Raw genomic sequence first — 24,621 nt, 5'->3', positions numbered from 1 at the left:
AATGACCCATCATCCCAAAGTATTCAGGTCATCTTAGGAGGCAGCCTGTACCTTGGTGGACTGATCAGTGCTGTTCGGCAATCTATGACAGTCATGCAGCTCTTAGACAGTTTAAATGCTGCCCAACAGCTGACAAACCTTACAGCCTTTCGAGTTGGGAGAGCCAAGGCTCGATGCCTAGTTATGAAGAGCAAGAAAAGGTCATGGAAAGTGTTCCTGGACTTGATCAACCATTCCACTTGTTCTGCAAAAGTACAGGAAGCAATCTAAACGATTTCTGGTAAACACAATTGTTTACCAATAGCAGCAGTGCTGAAACAGGGGTGTCTTCAAACTAAACTCGGAGACATCACTCAGATGATGGCAGAGCACCTTGCAGTGAATACTGACAATGCCAACCATAATCTGTCATTTTGCCATTACTGTGCAACTGCAGATCCCACAATTCTGAGTCTTAGAACTGCTCTTTCTCCTCGTGGGTGCTGGAATTAGCACTTTCTGAGACTGCACCCAGTCAGAACCAAATCCAGTACTGCATGCTTTGACATTGGCCAATAACATCAAAGGAAATCCACCTCGAATGTTTCAATTTGATATGGCAGGTAGATCATTTCCCCAACTCGTGGAGAGAGGCAATCTTCATACCTGTCCTTAAGCCAAGAAAGGACCACATATGTCCCGGAAGTGTGTAGGAAAGACCTTGCAGCAAATGGGTAACCATTGTCTGGTCTGATTGTTGGAGACTAGGCAACTACTTAGTTGAAGTCACTGTGGATTCCAGAGATTTTGGTGCACTGTCGACAACCTGAGCAGACTTGAGGTGGATGTTCAGTACAGTTTCCTATGTAAACATTAATGTTTGGGTGTATTCTTTGATATTGACAAGGCATACAATACTACTTGGAGACAAAGTATTCTCATGTAACTCCATCAATCGGGATTTTGTGGGCACCTCCCTAACTTCAAAAAGCTTTTCTTGTCTAAGTGCTTTATTAGATCCCAAGTTGGTGACCTGCACACATAACACGAGCTGGAGAATGGTGTTCCTCAGGGCAGCGTTTTAAGTATTACCCTCTTTGCCATAGCCATAAATAGTATTACTTCTACAATGAGTCCTGTACAATGCTCCTTATTTGTGGGCGATTTTGCTGTTTTCTGTTCCTCCTCCAGTGTTGCAACAGCAACCTGTCAATTGCAACTTGGGGGTAGAGGAGTGGGGGCAAAGATGGGTTTTCACTTTTCTGGGGGTAAGTGTGTATTTGTTCATTTTAATTGTTCTCATTATATTTTTAATTTACCTGACTTACATATGAGGGACACCATTCTACAGTTTAAAGACTCAGTGGGGTTTCTTGGCCTCATTTTTAGTCCAAGCTGTGATGGTTACCACACCTGAGAGAGCTGAAAGCCAGAACCCAGAAGGTACTGAATATCAAAAAGTGCCATAGCCACAAGTCTTGGGGTGCAGATAGGGTGCTTCTGCTCCAGTTTTATAGAGCTCTTGTGCATTCACGGCTAGTGTGTGAATGCACAGTGTACGTGTCAGCATTACCTTCTTACCTGTAGATTATTGACACTATCCACCATGAGGGGATTAAGCTGACCACAGGTGCTTACAGGACCAGTCCCATACCCAGTCTCTGTGCTGATGCTGAGGAATCGCCACTCACCATCTGGCAGCAGCCTCGTAGGGTGTATCAGGCATGTAAGTTCCTTGCAGCTCTGACCTCACCGGCATACCATTCTGTAGCTTGTCCACCTCAGGAATCTCTTTCAACAATCGTCTACGAACAACAATGCTGGTTGGGATCTGCGTGCAGCATGTGTTGGAGTCACTTGGTGTGGAGCATGTACAACCCCAAATCCAGGGTTTTAACTGCCTTGCACCATGATTACTGGAGAGGCTCAGAGTAATTTTAAATCTGGTGCAGTATATAAGAGGTTGCAATCCTGCATATGTTTTTAATATATTATTTTATGACGTTATACCTGAGGACAACTCTACAGCTGTCTTTACGGATGGGTCTAAACAGGGGGACTGTTGGTTGCTTTGTTCTTTTCCCTTATCGTGGGTGGGCATTGGAGCAGATGAGACATGCTTCAAGTGCTAAATTCCTTGTTTATTCAGATTCTCTGAGTGCCCTTCACTGTCTACAGTACTTACACCCAGCAAATAAAGTAGTCCAAGATATCCATGACACCCTTCTGCAACTACAATGGCTGGGGAAGTAGATGTCTTTCTGCTGGATACCAGACCACATGGGTATTTTGGGGAATGAAAGGGCAGATATAGCAGCCAAGGCAGCATGTAATGATCCTCAGTTATTAGTGTACCATCCCCATGCATGCTATTGCCTCGCTGTAGAGGTACAGAGTCATGTATCGATGGGAAGATGAGTGTCTGACAGTGACAGATAATAATCTGTGTCTAGTAAAGCCCACTACATGGCCGCATCATTCCTCCTTTCAACAAAAGAAGTGGGGTGAAGTTCTCCTTACTTGTCTTTGCATAGGCCACACTCCCCTGACACATAGCTTCTCGCTCCAGCATGATTACCCTTCAATGTGTGATACTTGTGGCTTACAGATCATTGTGCAACACATTTTATTAAACACTGTTTTATTTTTGGACCAGAGGCCAGTGGAAGATTTGCTGGTAGATCGGCCCTCTAGTTTAAGTGACGTCCAAATGAATGTGGTGAGACTTTAAAGGTTTTGTGATGTGTCCAACTTATTTCCAAAAAATTCAGGGTTTCTTCCCAGGTGTAGTATATTTTACTGTCTCCTTTGTTTTCCAACATGTTATATGGAGTGCTTGTGTGGGTCAACAGGTGTAAAGAGGTAGGAGTGAACAAGTGTGCCAATGTTTTTTGCCCTTCTGACCATATTCATTTCTTTTAATATTTGTAAGGGCACTGATAACTTCGTCATTGAGTGCCTGTACACCAAGTGCCCCACCCCTCCCTTCAGCCACACACAGAAAAAATTACAATTAAAGAGCATAGGTAGAGGGTGTATACCAGCAACATACAACATCCTGTTGCAGAGCATGCTCTACGACAAGACAATCACTAATCGTGCCATCTGTATTGTTCCCCAGGCACCAGTTTCTCAGAACTCCATATGTGTGAACTGGCATTACGACATGTCCTTGGTACTCGTCACCCACCTGGCATTAATTTCTTGGCTCGTAGCATTGCTTCTTGGTAATTATTCCTTTCTTCACTCCTTTTAATCTTCTGTATCTTTTTCTCTGACCAGTCTAATTCCCCACCCGCCTCTGCCACACGCAATACTCTTATTAACTGTTGCATGACATTTTTTCAGTAATCTCTGTCTTGCATATTACTCTGTCTTCCAGCTTTAAGCTCTCAGATTTTCAAATCTTGTCTGGCGCAGTTCCGACAATCAGTCATTCCTCCTCATCCTATCCGTTAAGTCTCATGTGACATGGGGTTCTGGGTGACTTTTCTAATTTCTCCTCCCGTCCAAAACCTCATCAGTCCGTTTCCTTCACCCCTCTTCCTTACCCTCCTTCCCATTCAACCCTTCTGCCAGGAGAAGGAGCCACTGGCTTCGAAAGTTTGCAAATTTAAGTACCGTCATATTTGCTTTCTCCTGTCACCACTCGCCGAGTTGATTTTTTAATCACCCAGTTATGTAATAGCAAAATTCAGTTAGCAAAAATCTCAAAAAGGTTTTGACTGATTAACTTCAAACTTTAAACAGTCAGAAGTACATGGACTATTAATTTTTTGACAACAATATACAGGTTGTCTGTTAAAATTGACTGTGAGAAAGAAACTGCTTTTCTGTAAAAGTGTATATACAAAGATGCTGTAACTTACCAAACGAAAGTGTTGACACAAAAAAACACACAAACACACACACAAATTTCAAGCTTTCACAGCCCAAGGTCGCTTCATCAGGAAAGAGGGAAGGAGAGGGAAAGACGAAAGGATGTGGGTTTTAAGGGAGAGGGTAAGGAGTCATTCCACTCCCGGGGAGCGGAAAGACTTACCTTAGAGGGAAAAAAAGGACAGGTATACGTGCGCGCGCACACACACACACACACACACACACACACACAGGCAGACATGTGTAAATGCAAAGAGGTTGGACAGAGATGTCAGTCAAGGCGGAAATACAGAGGCAAAGATGTTGTTTAATGACAGGTGATGTACGAGCGGCGGCAAGTTGAAATTAGCAGAGGTTGAGGCCTGGTGGGTAACGGGAAGAGAGAATATATTGAGGGGCAAGTTCCCATCTCCAGAGTTCTGATAGGTTGGTGTCAGTGGGAAGTATCCAGATACCCGGACGGTGTAACACTGTGCCAAGATGTGCTGGCCGTGCACCAAGGCATGTTTAGCCACAGGGTGATCCTCATTACCAACAAACACTGTCTGCCTGTGTCCATTCATCCAAATGGCCAGTTTGTTGCTGGTCATTCCCACACAGAAGGCTTCACAGTGTAGGCATGTCAGTTGGTAAATCACGTGGGTGCTTTCACACCTGGCTCTGCCTTTGATCGTGTATACCTTCCGGGTTACAGGACTGGAGTAGGTGGTGGTGGGAGGGTGCATGGGACAGGTCTTACACCGGGGGTGGTTACAAGGGTAGGAGCCAGAGGGTAGGGAAGGTGGTTTGGGGATTTCATAGGGATGAACCAAGGAGTTACAAAGGTTAGGTGGATGGCGGAAAGACACTCTTGGTGGAGTGGGGAGGATTTAATGAAGGATGGATCTCATTTCAGGGCAGGATTTGAGGAAGTCGTATCCCTGCTGGAGAGCCACATTCAGAGTCTGATCCAGTCCCAGAAAGTATCCTGTCACAAGTGGGGCACTTTTTGGGTTCTTCGGTGGGAGGTTCTGGGTTTGAGGGGATGAGGAAGTGGCTCTAGCTATTTGCTTCTGTACCAGGTCAGGATGGTAGTTGCGGGATGCAAAAGCTGTTTTCAAGCTATTGGTGTAATGGTTCAGGGATTCGGACTGGAGCAGATTCGTTTGCCACGAAGACCTAAGCTTTAGGGAAGGAACCATTTGATATGGTATGGGTGGCAGCTGTTGTAATGGAGGTACTATTGCTTGTTAGTGGGTTTGATGTGGACGGATGTGTGAAGCTGGCCATTGGGCAGATGGAGGTCAATTTCGAGGAAAGTGGCATGGGATTTGGAGTAGGACTAGGTGAATCTGATGGAACCAAAGGAGTTGAGGTTGGAGAGGAAATTCTGGAGTTCTTCTTCACTGTGAGTCCAGATCATGAAGATGTCATCAATAAATCTGTGCCAAACTTTGGGTTGGCAGGCTTGGGTAACCAAGAAGGCTTCCTCAAAGTGATCCATAAATAGGTTGACGTACGAGGGGGCCATCTTGGTACCCATGGCTGTTTCCTTTAATTGTTGGTATGTCTGGCCTGCAAAAGTGAAGAAGTTGTGGGTTAGGATGAAGCTGGGTAAGGTAAGGTAATGCGGAAAGAGGTTTTAGGTAGGATAGCAGGTGATGGGCGTGAAAGGAAGTGCTCCATCGCAGCGAGGCCCTGGACGTGCGGGATATATGAGTATAAGGAAGTGGCATCAATGGTTACAAGGATGGTTTCTGGGGGTAACAGATTGGGTAAGGATTCCAGGAGTTCGAGAAAGTGGTTGGTGTCTTTGATGAAGGGTGGGAGACTGCATGTAATGGGTTGAAGGTGTTGATCTACGTAGGCAGAGATACGTTCTGTGGGGCTTGTTAGGTACTGTGAAGTTCACCTTTATCTCTCCCCATATATTTTTATTTTCATTTCAGCCTCATGTTACACTTTCCATCTTCTAAATACCATGTCACCCTCAGGCTTGTCTGACATTTGGCATTACCCCCAAAGGCTTCACACTTAAAGTTCCCATCTCTGGCTGTAACCCTTCTTTCCATCAATCCCTATACCAGTTCCAAAGTGAACAATCCATAGCCCTCACCCGCCTAATCCTTCAGCTACACATCAACTCAGTCAATGAACACACCTGTCGACTCCTATCCCTAATCAAAGTCCTCAATCTTTCCTCTCCCACATCCACACTGGCTGTTCAGAGCATCCTCCTACAGGCCAACTGCAAATTAGAACAGCATGCCACCCTCCTCCTCAAAAAACTATCCAATCTCCTGGTTTCCCACCTTCGGAAAGACAACTCACTCACCCTCCACAACCTTTCCAAAAAACCTCAACCTCCTCTCATTGCACACAGACCCAGTCTCTCCCATCTACTCAATCTCCCACTTCCAGCTCCACTCCCTGCAAAACCTCAAAATTCTAATCAACACAGTCTGGAACCACAACACTCCAATTCAGTAGTTAACCTTTCCTCCAAACCTCTCTCCCAATCTGAAACCTCTGTCCTATCCAAAGGTCTCACCTTCAGCCCTACTCCCAGATTCAACCAAACAGCCCTTGTCATAGATCTACTGTCCTGCACTCGTAGTCTCTGCTGGAAATATCGCTTTGCCATGAAGAAAAATAATCCTAATCCTACTCTTAATGATCCAATTCCCCAAGACACTATCGAAATTGAATCCTGCCTGTAACAGTTCCGTCCTCCGTCACAGTGGGACCCACCTCCTCTTCCTCAAAATCACCCTCTCCAAACCTTCCAGGAATTTCTCACTTCCAGCCTTGCCTCTCACTCTTTCTTGAAAAACCTTAATCCTACTCCCCCCATCACCACAGCTGAAGCCCAGGCTATCCGTGATCTGAAGGCTGACCAGTCCATCGTCATTCTTCTGGCTGACAAGGGTTCCATGGCCGTGGTACGTGATCGTCGGGAGTATGTGGCTGAGGGACTGCATCAGTTTTCAGACAACACTACATACAAAGTTTGCCAAAGTAATCCTATTCCTGATGTCCAGGTGGAGCTTCAAGGAATCCTCAGAACCTTAGGCCCCCTACAAAACCTTTCACCTGACTCCATCAACCTCCTGACCCCACAGACACCCCGTACCCCTACCCTTCTACCTACTTCCTAAAATTCACAAACCCAAACATCCCAGCCGCCCCACTGTAGCTGGCTACCAAGCCCCCACAGAACATATCTCTGCCTACACCTTCAACCCATTACATGCAGTCTCCCATCCTTTATCAAAGACACCAACCACTTTATCGAACTCCTGGAATCCTTACCCCAATCTGTTCCCTCCGGAAACCATCCTTGTAACCATTGATGCCACTTCCTTATACACAAATATCCTGCACGTCCAGTGCCTTGCTGCGATGGAGCACTTCCTTTCACGCCGATCACCTGCTACCCTATCTAAAACCTCTTTCCTCATTACCTTACCCAGCTTTATCCTAACCCACAACTTCTTCACTTTTGCAGGCCAGACATACCAACAATTAAAGGGAACAGCTATGGGTACCAGGATGGCCCCCTCGTACGTCAACCTATTTATGGGTCACTTTGAGAAAGCCTTCTTGGTTACCCAAGCCTGCCAACCCAAGGTTTGGTACAGATTTATTGATGACATCTTCATGATCTGGACTCACAGTGAAGGAGAACTCCAGAATTTCCTCTCCAACCTCAACTCCTTTGGTTCCATCAGATTCACCTGGTCCTACTCCAAATCCCATGCCACTTTCCTCGACATTGACCTCCATCTGCCCAATGGCCAGCTTCACACATCCGTCCACATCAAACCCACTAACAAGCAATAGTACCTCCATTATGACAGCTGCCACCCATTCCATATCAAACAGTTTCTTCCCTACAGCTTAGGTCTTCGTGGCAAACGAATCTGCTCCAGTCCTGAAACCCTGAACCATTACACCAATAAAACAGCTTTATGAGGGCAATTGGTACCATCATCACATGGATTCTGATGTGGGATCTACATGAATACTCTGCAGTTCACTTTTAAGTGCCTGGTAGAGGGTTCTTCAGACCACTATTTCTCTAACATTGCACTCTTGGTCAGCACATAGAAAAAATGAACACTTAATCTTTCTGTATGAGCTTTGATTTTTCTTCAATGATCATTTTTCCGTAGGTAAGTGTGTTGATAGTAAAAAACCTTTAGAGGAGAAAGTTGGTGATTGAATTTTCATGAAAACTCTTGCCACAAAAAAAGTACCTTTGTTTTAATGATTTCCACCCCTACTCGTTTATCATGTCTAGGACACTTTCTCCCCTGTTTCACTGTAATACAAAACAAGCTGCCCTTCTTTGGATTTTCCCAATATCCTCCATCAGTCCTATCTAGTAAGGATCCCGCACCGGGCTGCACAGCAGTACTCTAGTGGAGAATGGACAAGAGTAGGGTCTGCAGTCTTTATTAGACATGTTGCATCTTCCAGGTGTTCTGGTAATAAAACACAATATTTGCTTAGTCTTTCCCACAATATTATCTGTGTGATTGTTCCAATTTAAGCTATTCATAATTGTAATCCCTAGGCATTAGATTTGTGTGATTTACCATGTAATCGAAATTTGATGGATTTCATTTAATACTCATTTGGATGACCTCACAATTTTCATTATTTTTCCTTGTTCAGTGACAGTCGCCACCTATAGCACCATACAAATATCGTTTGTAAATCATTCTGCACTTGGTTTTGCTCGTCTGATGAGTTTAGTACATTCCGATTAAAATTACTTGATATTTGAGGTCTGTCCCTTGCCGATATAGTGTTCATCATCAGCTGCCGGCTACCAATCGGACAGGAAGTGGCTGCCACAAAGTGTAACAGAAATGAGAGATACTCTGTCAACAGCTGATTTTAAGTGACCAATGACTGAACTGTAGAAGATGACAGGTTTTGTAGCCCTGAATTTAAATGTGTGTCTAACCTAACCACAAACTTATAATGTGCAATGTATCTGAGAAAACAGCAATGAACAATCTGTAGCAGAACTAAAATCACAATCACTTTGTTCGTAGTGTTTAAAGCTAACCTCTATGAGCAAACTCGAGACAGAAAAATTTCGTAATGTGTTTGTTTGCATAGCAATCTTCCGCAGCAAAATTTCAGTTTTGGTGATAAAAGCAAACTGTAATTTATCAGTGTCATTGGTTACATGAAACTATCCTCACACTGGTCACACAGGATGCCATATTACCAGCCTATGAGCAATCCTGCTTAGCATTTGGTTTCAGATTATAGGCGACACAAGCAGATTCCAAATGAAACCGATTCGAAATGATAGAAAGAAAAATAAGAGTAAATAAGGAGGTTGACGATGAAAATGATGCAGCAAAGTATTAGAAATTAAAAAAAAAAATACATTTAAATCAATTAGCAGAATAAAGCTACAATCAGACTATTGATTAGATTTATAAAAATAAAAAATTTCGCTATATTTGATGACATTCGAACCTTTGACCTCCAACACATCAGTTTATGTGCCTAGCACTATGCTGTGCCATTACATTGCAAAATGTCTTCTGTATTTATGATTGGCGTTCACAGTAACAATGATTGTCAGCCTTCAAAAATTCAGTGTCACACAGTCGTGCAAAGCTTATGTTATATAAGCTAATCTCTGTGGTTATAATAACTGTTTAAATGTCCTGTGTGGGAGGATTCAATTGCCAGTATTTTTTTATTAGTACTGTGCATGAAATGTGTGTGTTTCATTAGCATCGTTTTGTGTGTGTGTGTGTTATCATGTATGATTCAAGCACACCAAGAGAGAAAGCAGAACAAGGAATTGGATGTGAACTAATTTTTGTGGCAGTTTGGCACTGGTGAACAGTTTGGGTGTGATGGTGAGTGCTCTTAGTGGAGGAAACCAACTCCAACGCATGAGGTTCAACTATCAAGTAATTTGAATCGACCGATAGATGGTAAATGACAGCATCATCTGCAAACAATCTAAGAGGGCTTCTTATATTGTCTCATAAATTGTTGATATAGATCAAGAACAACTGGGGGACTATAACACTTCTTTGGGGAATGCCGGATATCACTTCTGTTTTACTTGATTTTCCGTTGATTACTACATGAACCAGGGACCTTGCTGTTGGTGGGGAAGCTTCCATACTTCAGCAGTACAGATAGCCATACCGTAAATGCAACCACAAGGGATTGGTATCTGTTGAGAGGCCAGACAAATGTGTGGTTTCTGAAGGGAAGCAGCAGCCTTCCCAGTAGTTGCAGGGGCAACAGTCTAGATGATTGACTGATCTGGCCTTGAAACATCAACCAGAATGGCCTTGCTATGCTCGTACTGTGAATGGCTGAAAGCGAGTGGAAATTACAGTCGTGAATTATCCCAAGGGCATGCAGCTCTACTGTACGGTTAAATGTTAAATGATGATGGCATGCTCTTGGGTAAAATATTCCAGAGGTAAAATAGTCCCCCCTTGATATCTCTGGGCGGGAACTGCTCAGGAGGATGTCGTTACCAGGAGAAACAAAATTGGCATTCCAAGGATTGGAGCATGGAAAGTCTGATCCCTTAATTGGGCAGGTGGATTAGAAAATTTTAAAAGCTGAATTGATAAAGTTAGTTACAGTGGGAAGAGGACTTGGGGTCAGGTGAATACAGGGTTATAAATACAAAATCAAATAGGGGTAACCCAGGATTAGGTTTAATAATAAGGGGAAAAAAAAAAAAACAGGAACATGGATAAGCAATTATGAAGACATAGTGAGCACATTATTGTAGCCAAGACAGACACGAAACCCACCTCCATGCAGATGATGGAGAGATTGAAGAAATGCATGATGAGATAAAAGAAAATACACTACAATCCCGCCTTTACATTCCCAGAATTAACGTTTTTCTGCAGTTTATGACATTTTCTATCACTCCCGTCGAATTTCCTGGGTCCACAATATTAATTCGCACCCAATTTTATGTCAACATTTTCTCTCGATTTACGCTTTATGAATAATGTTTGTGCGAAAGAAATATGACATAAAATGATGCTGGTATGATGTTGGCCATCAGGTAGTGTTTACAAACATTATGTGCTTAAGTTTCTAAATACCAGGGCACTCTACTCAGGGGATTTGAAGTGGTAAACATGTAAAAGTTGGAACAATTTGTGCCCTATCTCCTGCCGCTGCCTAGCTCTACTCAGCAGGGTAACTAGGTTCGTTCGAATAAAGATATCATGACCAATTGCAAACTGTCTCTACTGTACATGCATAGTTTCATTATTGCTGTGATTGTTGTGTTATCTTTGTCAAACCATATTTAAGGTGTTTTATGGTTTGGCAACTCACAGCACTTTTTGACATATTCACTTACTTTGCGTTGCTCAAATGTTTTTTCTTTAAATAGTGCCAATTATAAATATATATATACACTCCTGGAAATTGAAATAAGAACACCGTGAATTCATTGTCCCAGGAAGGGGAAACTTTATTGACACATTCCTGGGGTCAGATACATCACATGATCACACTGACAGAACCATAGGCAAATAGACACAGGCAACAGAGCACGCACAATGTCGGCACTAGTACAGTGTATATCCACCTTTCGCAGCAATGCAGGCTGCTATTCTCCCATGGAGATGATCGTAGAGATGCTGGATGTAGTCCTGTGGAACGGCTTGCCATGCCATTTCCACCTGGCGCCTCAGTTGGACCAGCGTTCGTGCTGGACGTGCAGACCGCGTGAGACGACGCTTCATCCAGTCCCAAACATGCTCAATGGGGGACAGATCCGGAGATCTTGCTGGCCAGGGTAGTTGACTTACACCCTTCTAGAGCACGTTGGGTGGCACGGGATACATGCGGACGTGCATTGTCCTGTTGGAACAGCAAGTTCCCTTGCCGGTCTAGGAATGGTAGAACGATGGGTTCGATGACGGTTTGGATGTACCGTGCACTATTCAGTGTCCCCTCGACGATCACCAGTGGTGTACGGCCAGTGTAGGAGATCGCTCCCCACACCATGATGCCGGGTGTTGGCCCTGTGTGCCTCGGTCGTATGCAGTCCTGATTGTGGCGCTCACCTGCACGGCGCCAAACACGCATACGACCATCATTGGCACCAAGGCAGAAGCGACTCTCATCGCTGAAGACGACACGTCTCCATTCGTCCCTCCATTCACGCCTGTCGCGACACCACTGGAGGCGGGCTGCACGATGTTGGGGCGTGAGCGGAAGATGGCCTAACGGTGTGCGGGACCGTAGCCCAGCTTCATGGAGACAGTTGCGAATGGTCCTCGCCGATACCCCAGGAGCAACAGTGTCCCTGATTTGCTGGGAAGTGGCGGTGCGGTCCCCTACGGAACTGCGTAGGATCCTACGGTCTTGGCGTGCATCCGCGCGTCGCTGCGGTCCGGTCCCAGGTCGACGGGCACGTGCACCTTCCGCCGACCACTGGCGACAACATCGATGTACTGTGGAGACCTCACGCCCCACGTGTTGAGCAATTCGGCGGTACGTCCACCCGGCCTCCCGCATGCCCACTATATGCCCTCGCTCAAAGTCCGTCAACTGCACATACGGTTCACGTCCACGCTGTCGCGGCATGCTACCAGTGTTAAAGACTGCGATGGAGCTCCGTATGCCACGGCAAACTGGCTGACACTGACGGCGGCGGTGCACAAATGCTGCGCAGCTAGCGCCATTCGACGGCCAACACCGCGGTTCCTGGTGTGTCCGCTGTGCCGTGCGTGTGATCATTGCTTGTACAGCCCTCTCGCAGTGTCCGGAGCAAGTATGGTGGGTCTGACACACCGGTGTCAATGTGTTCTGTTTTCCATTTCCAGGAGTGTATATTTCATGCTGAGCAAAATGTGTTTCGAGAATTTATTCTCATTGTCAAGTTCAGTATTTACGTGTGTATTTTTTGTGATGTTACGCAAACAGTGCGAATGACAGTTTGCGTGTGTGTGGTTTTCTACATAACTGACAAGGTACAGTACCTGGTAACTTTAAAAAGATAACTACAGTGCAAGAGACATGGAACAATACAAATGCAGGCACTTTAGTAAATATTAGCACTTGACAGCGAGAACAAATTCTCCAAACACGTTGTGCTAAGCATGAAAAAATGTGTTACTAATGAGTGATTTTTATTAGGTAGTAAACCATTAGTAGATAATAAACAGGTCCATGACAAGTATTTTGATGCCTACCATGTACATATATGTGCATAAAGTGTGAAAATGCGAGGGGGTATCCTATATGTAACTTTTACAGCTTAAAACATTATTTCCCAAATTTTACATTTTCCCGCATTTCAGATTTCTTGTAGTCACTGGAAAAGAAAAAAAAAAAGTAGGGTTTCACTTTATTCACATAGATAAGGGACATGGAAGATTAGATAATCTTGGGGGCAGGAATTTGACAGTAAGAAAAGGAGAAGGAACTATAATAAGTCAATATGGACTGGGTGAAAGGAATGAAGGAGGAAGCTGCCTGGTAGAATTTTGCACAGAGGATAATTTAAGCATAGCTAATACATGGTTTAAGAATTATGGAAGAAGGCTGTATTTTGGAGACACTTGGAAAGCTTCAGATTGATTATATAATGGTAAGACAGAAATTTCGGAACCAGATTTTAAATTGCAACACATTCCCAGGGGCAGATGTGGAGTCTGGTAACAATTTATTAGGAACAAGCTGTAGGTTAAAACTGAAGAAACTGCAAAAAGGTGGGAATTTAAGGAGGTGGGATCAGGTCAAACTGTAAGAACCAGAGGTTTTAGAGAGTTTCAGAGGGAGCATAGGGAACAATTGACAAGAACGGGGGAAATGAATACAGTAGAAAAAGAAGGGGTAGCTTTGAGAGATGAAATAATGAAGGCAGCAGAGGACCAACCAGGTAAAAAGAGGTGGTCTCGTAGAAATCCTTGGGAAACACAAGAGATATTGAATTTAATTGATGAAAGGAGGAAATATAAAAATGCAGTAAATGAAGCAGGCCAGAGGGAATACAAACATCTAAAAAACGAAACTGATAGAAGTGCAAAATTGATACCACCTTTCTGAATATCAAGAGCTCAGACGGAAAACCAGTCCTAAGCAAAGAAGGTAAATGAGAAAGGTGGAAGGAATATATAGAGGGAGTTGTACTTCAGGGCAGTATTGTGGAAATGGGAATGGATGTAGATGAAGCTGAGATGAGAGATGAGATCCTGCATGAAGAGTTTGACAGAGCATTCAAAGACCTAAGTCGAAACAAGGCCCTGGGGGTAGACAACATTCTGTTGAAGCTGCTGATAGCCGTTGGGAGAGCCAGCCATGACAAAACTCTTCAATCTGGTGAGCAAGATGTATGAGACAGGTGAAATATCATCAGACTTTGAGAAGAATATGATAATTCCAACTCCAAAGAAAGCAGGTACTGACAATTGTGAAACGTACCAAACTATAAGTGTAATAAGTCACAGTTGCATAATATTAACATGAAATTTTTACAGAAGAATGGAAAAACTGGTAGAATCCGACCTCGAGGTTTTTGGATTCTGGAGAAATGTAAGAACATGTGAGGCAGTACTGATCCTATGACTCCTCATAGAAGATAGGTTAAGAAAAGGCAAACCTACATTTATAGCATTTGTAGACTTAGAGAAAGCTTTTGACATTGCTGACTGGAATACTCTTTCAAATTTTGAAGGTGGCAAGTGTAAAATACAGGGAGAGAAAAGTTATTTACAATTTGTACAGAAACCAGATGGCAGTTATATGAATTGCGGGGCATGAAAGGGAAGCAGTGGTTGAGAAGGGAGTGAGACGGTGTATCCCAATACATAGATGATAAACAGTTTAGACAAGAAGAGACTAGGACTTTTGAAATGTGGTGCTACAAAAGAATGCTGAAGGTGAGGTGGGTAGATCATGTAACTAATGAATAGAACTGGGAAGAAAAGAAATTTGTGGCAAAACTTGACTAGAAGAAAGGATCGATTGGTAGGATACATTCTGAGACATCAAAGAATCACCTATTTTGTATTGGAGGGGACAAATTGTAGAGGTAGATACAGATGAATAAAGTAAACAGATTCAGAAGGAATAAAGTAAACCGATTCAGAAGGATGTAGGTTGCATTAGTTACTCGGAGATGAAGAGGATAGAGTATCAGGGAGAACTGCAATGAACCAGTCTTCAGACTGAAGACAACATTACACTACATACTGTGACTTTTCTGACAGGAAATCATGAATCCAGGCGTGCAACTAAAGCGATATTCCATACACATACAATTTGATTAGAAGTCTCTTGTGAGGAATGGTGTCAAAAGCCTTCTGGAAATCTAGAAATATGGAATAAGTTTGTGATGCCCTGTCAGTAACACTCCTTACATTGGAGTTAGTTGTATTTCACAAGAACATTTCCTGAATCCATGTTGACTGTATGTCAGTACAGTTCTGTTTCAGGTAATTCATAATGTTCGAACACAATATACGGTCCGAAATCCAACGGCAAATCGATGTTAGTGACATGGGTCTGTAATTCATCAGATTACTCCTATGTCCTTTCTTGAGTATTAGTGTGATCTGTGCAACTTTCCATTCTTTTGGTGTGGATCTATTGTCACACGAGGTGTTGTCTATGATTGCTAAGTATGGGACTACTGTATCGCCATAGCGTGAAAGGAACCCAACTGATATGCTATCTGGGCTGGAAGACTTGTCTTTAGTAAGTGATTTAAGCTGCTTCGCTACACTGAGGATATCTACTCCCAAGTTACTCATGTTGGCAGTTGTTCTAAATTCAATTCTATATATTTACTTCTTGCTCATCGGTGAAGAAATCCCAGAAAACTGTGGTTAACAAATCTGCTGTAGTGGCACACTCATCAGTAATGTTAACCATTGGTATTGTGTTGTCAGTGTTGTACCTTACATACATCCAGGACCTCTTTGGATTTTCTATCAGATTTCAAGACAGAGATTTGCTGTAGAAACTTCTACAAGCATCTCACATTGAAGTCCTTGCTAAGTTCCGAGCTTCAGTAAAGCATCACCAGTTATGGATATTTAGTGTTCTTTTAAATTTGGCATACTTTTTTTATTGCTCCTGCAGCAGTGTTCTGACCTGTCCTGTGTACCATGGGAGATCAGTACAGTCTTTTATTAATTTATTTGGTATAAATCTTTCAATTGCTGCCAGTACCTTTTCTTTGAATGTAAGCCACATTTGTTCTACACTTACACAGGTAGCTGGGAAGGATTGGAGATTGTCTGAGGAAGGTGTCAAGCAAATTTTTATCTGATTTTTTAAAAAATGGATATATTTTGCGTTCGTTTTTGGTGGGTTTGTATGTTACGGTATTCAGTCTTGCTACAATGACCTTGTGGTCATTAAGCTGTATATACATCATGATGCCCCCTATTTGTCCAGGTTTCTTTGTTGTTAAGAGGTCAACTATGGCTCCTTAACTAATTGCTCAAAATAATTTTTGGAAAAAGCATTTAGTACAATTTCTGACGATTTAGGGTGGGTTGAAAAGTAATGCCTCTGAATTTTATCTGTAAACACCCTTAAAGCTTTTTAAATAAAACAAACATTATTAATACTCTACATCTTTATACTTTGCATCTGTGTATTTATTTCTCAACACAGTCCTGGCAATGAACACATCTTCCAATGAGAGACCAGTTTGTTGATACCGTCACTGTAGAATATTTGACTTTGTTACTGAGCCACAACCTCATCTCTGCTTGCACTGCTTCATCAGTATCAAAGTGAAATTCTTGAAGGTGTTCTTAAATTTTTGGAAACAGATGGGGCCAAGTCGGGACTGTCCAAGATGATCGATAACAGTGAACTGAAAGCATCAGTTTGTTGGAGATGTCGCAGCACTCGTGTGTGATCTGGCTTTGTCATGTTGAAGGAGAGGGTGCTCCATATGTGGACAGACTCTTTGAATTCAAAACTCGATTAATACACGCTGTTCCTCATATGCCAACATAACTATTTACAAATGACCTAACAGAGTTCAGGATGGATAGATTAAATATAGTTGGTGGCGGCATGTTTGTTGCTGTTAGTTGTGGCTTACACATTATATTTCAGAGCTCTCTAGTGCAAAATGGCTGCAGAGATTGAGAAATGAAGAATAAAGCTGTTGAAAGTTAATGATGTTTGTTTTATTTAAAAAGCTATCACTTAAATTAGGAGGAATTATTTTTTGGCACCCCTTGTAAATTGTATCAGTGAAATACCTATTTGATGTGATACTAGACTTTTCTTTTAATGGTTTGGAAACTCATGTAAGTCACGGGATAGGTAAAAGAAACCAATTGTTAATTTGTTCCATGTGCCAAGTATAAATCCTACCCATACTAACTCACAGCAACTATCGTCGTCAGTTTCTCTTCGATAAACTACTTCTGACAGAGACAAACATGCCACAAACTGTATTTAATCTATCCTTTCTGAACTCTTTATGTCATTTGTAAAAAAATTGGCTTAACTTTTCTCCTGCTTCACCTAGCTTTTGGTACTTGTAACAGTTTGAGCTCCAGTGCTTTAATTAGTGCTTGGAGCTCGAGTTCTTTCCCAACACAGCTACAACAATTTGCAACTATAATACTGATTGTTGCTAATAGAATAACAATAAAAACAGTTATTAAAATGTTACCATTGGTTATGTAGATTTTAATTGTATTCCTTCACTCTGTTCTCTGCTTAATAAGCTGATAAAAATTAATCGCAAGCTGTTAAGTTAATGTGAAACTGTCATAATTTTGTCTTCTTTTTTCTTGTTGTAGACCCAGCGTAATGTGAGGGTGTATGATTTGGTAAAGCAAGAACTTGTTAAAAAATTGCTTTCAAACTCCAGATGGATTTCATCAATGGCTATACATCCAGGTACTATTATGTATAACATGAATTTCCTGGAAATTATATATTTAAAAATCAAATATACAAACATGGAACAGAATTATGCAGGACTGCATTGAAATAATTCTTAAGAACACAGCAAAATTTACTACATGGCATTTGAAAGTATTTATATATGCAGTGAAAGACAGATACAGTGCTTTGAATCTCAGCCTAGATAATAAATTGAACTACACTTACACATAATAGTTTTTATGGCTGTCAAAAGAATTTCCAAGAAAAGTATGATACCTACACAGCTGATACAACAGAGAGGTCGTCCTCAGTATTGTAGTGTTGTTAGTTTGTGTTTTGACCCATTTCCAGCAGGAGGTTATGAGTTCTTAACAGCAAAGCCAGTGGGCAGAATTGTGAAGGCAGATGAAGTATATAGAGTAATCCTGTTTAGTACAAGACATCTATTGCATCATGCTATAGAATGAGAACATTGTTGTGGCACATAATAGTTGCATCCTTAGTAATGGCTATTACTTTTCACAGATGCATGACGTGACTAGAAATAAAATCTGTGAAAACTCTGGGGATGGAAATTTATCTCCAAAATTTGTAATGTAATGAGCTATTATTTACAATAATTTTTTTGAAAAATTACATGGAGACAGAATAAATTTACCAGTATGACTGATATAAACACCTAAAGTAGAAAATACTAGTGTTTGCTTTCAGGAATTACAGATTTCTTCTTCAGGGTAGAAAGAGAAACTGGTAGAGAAAGGTTGGAAAGAGGAGCAGGCCACTCAGAAACACTACTTTACCATCCCATCCCCATCTCTTTTTCCTCCCTAAAAGTTGAAAATGGTAGGAAAGAAAGATAGAAAATCACTAATGTTATTTTAAGTGTTTATATTGATAGTAGTAGGGATGTAGATTTTTAACTTGAAACGGCTTTTCTATTATTGTAGCAATAGTGCCTTTTTCCTAATATACTTGCACTGGAAAGATTTTCAGGAAATTAACACAGAGCTTTTATGATACAGTTTGTCTCAATTTCCTGAGATCATATAATTAAAAGGAAATGCAGTCAACAGAACTGTCAGTTTGTGTAACATAAAATTAAAGTACATGCTCACATCCTTGAATGTATATAGTATAATTCCGCTCAAGACATCTTGCCGCAATTAAACTAGCATATATCTCAATAACTGCTTCTCAACTTCTTCAAGTGAGATATGAACTGATGATTGTTTTGTGTATATTCAGAATTTGTTGTAAGAATCCCCCCCACACACACATACACAAACACACACACAAAAAGAAAAGGAAAAGAATGTTGTGAAAATCTCATGTAGATCCTTCATAAAAGTGCTACAGAAACAGCACGTTGTCCAACTGTAATTGTTGGCACAGAAGAGTTCCTCCAGTTGCAAATCCATGTTGTCAGTGCTCTTCTATGAAACTGGAAAAAATCTGTCTCTGTTTCACTGTCCTGGACATCTTTTGTCTGTATGAGGCTGCTGTCTACTCCGTAAATAAAAAACTGTAGTTTAGCTGTATGAGAAACAGCAGTCTTACAGCAACAAAAGGTATGTGTGAAATTTGTGTGTGTGTAATGTGGAGCCTACCTTAAATTTTGTGTCACACTGTTTACACAGCATCTTAATAGAACACTAAGCAGCATCACAACTCGTTCGACCTACCAATGCATTTCTTAATTTGTTCTGGAAACACATTTTCACAGTGAAACTCTTGGGGGGAAAATATGTACATGTTCCCATGTCTGTTTCTCTGTGCTCTCTTGCCACTATAAAAAGAATTTTTTCATAGTATTTATAATTCTGAAGCACACAAAGTATCTGGAGTCAGTATCACATACCATATAGGTTTTTATTTTGCTGGGATGTATTGTAAGGGGATCTTGAGGTGTCAGACTTTTAAACTGAATGTTCCTATCATACTTTTCCTTGCATAAAAAGAGTCACTCTCCCCAATAAGCACTGTGCTGTATGTATCTTTCCTAACATGAAAGGTTACAGTGAGACTAATTCATGGGCTTACCTTCAAAGACAGCATGTTGTTCATGCTGCAGACACTCACTCGATTGTCACGTGCTTATTTTCAAAGCACCAGGACACTTCCTGCACAGTCATATTCATTAATATCTCACTCGACTTGCAATGCCACTTCATGTCAGATGAGACACGGGTTTATACTTTAAAGAAGATCAGGTGATGGTGACACCGCATGCATGCCACCGATCTATCCTTGGATGATAATTTGTGTATGTTATATAGCGAACTCTTACCTTCACTGCTGCCACAGATGTCATCTTGGGAGATACTGTTAGACATTGCTTCCACCTACTGTTTCAGTTGAGCAAATAATGCCTCTGGTTATGTAGAGTAGACTGAACATAATTATTTCTCATAATTTCCCAGTGAGGTATGGGAATGATTATATGCTGGCCAAATAAATAAACATTTTGGAAATTTGAATAACTGTATGCCATTTCCCTGTCAGAAGAATGCAGTATAGGAATGGGCTAAATTTTGCGAATACGCTGTTTCTACCTACATCATTTGAACTATTTAGCTTTCACTGGTCTATTCTGCAGTGCCACCAGTTTATATAATTAAAGTACAGCAGGGTCTGAAACATAATCATTGCTTTTTACATAGCCATACAAGATTTTTAATTGTCTACTTAAAAATTGAACATCAAAACAATTAAGTCTTCTTTGTGTGCATCTTCATGTTTTCCTAGTGTGTTTTATGATGCATCAAATTTCAGTCGAGCAGCTGTAGTAACTATATTTCTTCTTCCCCTTTGCTTCATGTTACTGGCTGAGAATGGAAACTGATCAGATGCTCAAAATATGCTTAGATATTGATAAATCAATGGAAAGAATGCTGTGACAGTGTCTTTAATAGCTAGTTTCCGTGATTTATCAAGCCTGAATCCAATATCATTAAATTTGTACTCTCTTCTTTCATAACCAAGTCCCAAAAGGATAAAGTTAATATCAGTACTCTGTTGCTGCACTAGAAAGGCTGGAGTCAGTGCAATGTGACACAGCCAGTTTACTGGGCTGTAAAAGCTGCTTGTATTGCCAGTGTTCCATGCATCTTGTGAATTGTTCGCATCCTCTGCACTATGTGTAAAGGGCGACATTCATTTGAGATCTTGCAGAGCATCAATCATCCTTTACAAAACCAATAAGAGCTACTGTCTTCAATGGAGAATGAGAGATCACTAACTTTGTGCTTGTCTGGACGTGACTTATTTTTAACAAAAGACTTCTGATATGTTGCAGATTTAAACCTCTTTCCATTAACTTCCTCGTTCCTTACGTCCTTGGCTTTCATCTGTATTGCCTTGCAAAATATGTCGCAGAAAGTATTTATATTCTTCAAATAACCCTTTTTTAATTTCATAAGCTCATCCTGCAGACTGTCTTTGTCAGCAACATGTCCTATGCATTACCATTATAAGAATGTCCTTAGTCTGGGAAAGATTTGCTTGTTGATACAAATCCATGTAGTGCAACTTCTAACACACTGCATGCCTCAAGGCACCATCAATTTTTGACAAACATGGATGTTGAAGAATACAAAGCAGTCATCCATTTTGTTTTCCATAGCAAATGCAATATTTTCATGTATTTACCAAACTACGAAGCCACACTGCAAAAAATCAGCAGGTTTCAGACTTACAGATTCCAGTACCTTTTCCAAAAAGTACACCGTAAACAAATTGGTCACAAAGGACTGTCTGTGCTGATATAGTCAATCTTTTTTTGCCTGGTTATCAATTAATTGTTTAAATTCAAGGTAAATAACATAACTGAATAAATCTGCCACCACTGTATCAAAATATTCCCCAGTAAAAAATAGTAAATATGCCAGTTGAACTTTGGTGAATAACGGTACATCAAATCTGGCTTGTTCATAGTGTTTAGCATTGACCGATACGGAATGTAGCTCTTTCTTTAATTAGCTATCAAAGGCATCTTTAGTGTGCCATTCCCTTTAATATCTGAGACTTTGGTGAGGCTGATCATGGTTTTTGCCCCTCAACCATTTACAAGCAGTCTGTATAAACATCTTTGCTACTTTTCATATAAATGTCTCTGGGTGGGATTATTTGTGGCTGCATGTGCTGTGGTGCCGCTCTTAGATTTTAAATGGGCAGATGCATGGGCTGTAGTTGATTGGCCTATTTCGAAAGTATATGGCTGAAATATTGGTGGAAGAATTTTTTTTTACAGCGGCTAACTTAAAATCTAATGGATCAGTCATGTGCAGGCAGACAGTCATCAAACTAACGCCTTGTATGACAGGCTTGTGGCTGTGAAAAAGGAAACAATCAACAAGGAGAACATTGAGTACATTTATCTAAGTTACTCCTTAAAAATTCAAGGAATTTTGTTCGTTTTCTTACTGATAAGAGACAAAGCAGTAATAAATATGTTGTGACTTTCAGTCCAAAGACCGGTTTGAACGATTTCTCCATGCTAGTCTATTCTGTACAAGCCTCTTCATTTATACATAACTGCTACAACCTACATACATTTGAATCTGCTAACTATGTTCAAGCCTTAGTGTCCCTCTACAAGTTTTACCCCCTCACTTACCTTCTTTACCAGTGTGACGATTCCTTGACGCCTCGGGATGTCCTATCAACCGATCCCATCTTTTAGTCAAGTTGTGTCATACATTTCTTTTTTCACCTTTTAAATTCATTACCTACAATCTAGGAAAAGATAGATTGCTACTTACCGTAAAGAAGAACATGTCAGGTTGCAGACGGGCATGATTAAAAAGACATTCACATTTAATTTTCAGCCACAGCCTTTGTTTATTCTTTTTCTCACATAAATTTCTAGTAGTTTGAGATAGTCCTGGTCCCGTTCATCTCGAACTATCAAGCCTCTACTGTAATGGTGCTGATCACATCATGTGCATTAGTGTGAGGTCTAATAACAAGCAGTTTAGAATGTTTTTGTAAAACGTATTCATCCTGTTTCTTCAGGATAGATACATAAGTTTCTTGACACCAAGTTAATTAACCCAAGGCAACTGAAAAGGGGTTTCCTGTAGTGCACACCATTTACCTTGTTATCTTGCAGGTTTTCTCAGTGTGATTGATTATTGGTAAGCTCCAGGTGTTGTTTCCAGTTGAAGTACAATATTTTGACAACTACTCACTGCCTGAACTATTGTCAGTCTAGCACTGCTATTTTTGTAATGGGGCTTATCCAACTCACGTATATTGTGAAGCACTCCTCCCTGTAGAGCAATTTGATGCTGCAGTTTTCACTTGACTAACAATAGTTCATGTCTGGTAGGCAACAGCACTACACATTGCACCTGAAGGAGATGATAGGTTTGGTCTTCCAAATATTGTGCATAAAATGGAAACTTGGCTGACCATCCAGAAGCATGCCATTAACCAATATGCCTTTCTTGTTGTTAGCCTGATTTCTCTTTCAAGGTCTTCAGCAGTTAACACAGTTTTTTTCCCTTTCTTGTATTTTTTCATTGTTTTTATTTTTTTGCAAATTCCTTGGACTATAATAGCAATAGCTCACCATGATATGGAATATTGCAGTAGTTTTTACAGATAAGATAATTTTCTCTGTGTAAACATGGCGACAATACTGGCCATTCACAAAACTGCATTTTGTTACTATTAATATACAACAAAATGTTATAAATGCAATGCATCCACGTACATAGGATGGAAATTCAAGGAGCTGCTAAGTATCAACTATTTTCTTCTTCTTTAAATTTCGTTATCTGTTAGCATCTTTGATTCAAAAGGGAAATGGTAAGATTGTTTATGGATGCACAGTTTGCTGCTTTCTACACAACGGATACTAGATCCTATTTTCGTTGTAAGTAATGTATTTATGAATGCTACTATTGTGCCTGATTCCTTGCAACCAAATTCATAGAAGTGTAGATTACTGAGGTTATGTCATTAGTATGCAAAATGTGTAACCATTTGCCCCAGAAAATTAATCCATTTGACATCAGCGAATGGGAGTATAAAAAGGATTAATTTTTTAATACTTTTATCAGTGACGACAGAGAGGAAATGCGAAAAGATTAAAGTTCACCTCTCTTCCCATGTGCTGTAGAGTTGTTGATATGCAACTGTTTTTTTCCTACATGATTGGCCATTTACTAAGAACAAATCAACAATCTTTGTGGATATTTTATTTGTTGTAGTATATCATAGGCAAAAAGCAATATTTGTGATTTATGAGTAAGATACATAATTTATTATAGCAGTAACAGAAGTAGCCCTTGTGGAAAGTAATTTGTCCCCCTCAGAAGAAGATTCATCATGAGAGCTGCAAGAGCTAACAAATATTACCCTTGCCCCATGTTAGCTATAAACTTCGTTTCTCTAAAAAAATGTTATGATTTGCAGTCAATTCCTTACACACCACAAAAAAAAAAAAAAAAAAAAAAAAAAAAAAAAAAAAAAAAAAAAAAACAAAACAAACTTTGAATTCGTAGATAGCTTGTTCAGTAGAGCGGGCCCTCTACAGATTCATCCATACTCTGAACTTCTGTGATGTGCATGGCAGAGTGTACTCCCCAAAGCACCAGTTATTATAGCGTCCTCTCATTCCAGTCACGTATGAGCATAGAAAGTATGACTGTTTGAACACCTCTGTAGACACTGTAATTAATCTTATGTTGTCCTCATAATCCACACAGGAGTGCTACACAAAGGGTTGTAGTATTGTAAGTAGGCTTTCTCAGGATAATTTGTACCTGGTTAAAGTATCTGCTAGTCCAGTTTCTTCAACATCTCCATGATGCTCTCCCATGGGTTGAACATGTGACCACTCATTCTGCACTTCCCTGTGTACTGTCGATATCCCCCGTT

General features: G+C 40.9%; 1 protein-coding gene across 1 annotated transcript in view; it reads left to right on the top strand.

Annotated features, from left to right (window-relative positions):
• Positions 1 to 24,621, top strand: part of LOC126263652 (ribosome biogenesis protein BOP1 homolog) — an 80,987-nt gene that overhangs the window by 50,873 nt on the left and 5,493 nt on the right. The window contains exon 11 of the mRNA XM_049960754.1: positions 17,649 to 17,748. Within this exon, the coding sequence (XP_049816711.1) occupies positions 17,649 to 17,748 (100 nt within the window). The remainder of the gene's footprint in view (positions 1 to 17,648; positions 17,749 to 24,621) is intronic.

This window comes from Schistocerca nitens, chromosome 6, assembly GCF_023898315.1.
Source record: "Schistocerca nitens isolate TAMUIC-IGC-003100 chromosome 6, iqSchNite1.1, whole genome shotgun sequence".
Lineage (NCBI taxonomy): Eukaryota > Metazoa > Arthropoda > Insecta > Orthoptera > Acrididae > Schistocerca > Schistocerca nitens.
This window is presented reverse-complemented; position numbering and strand designations above follow the sequence as displayed.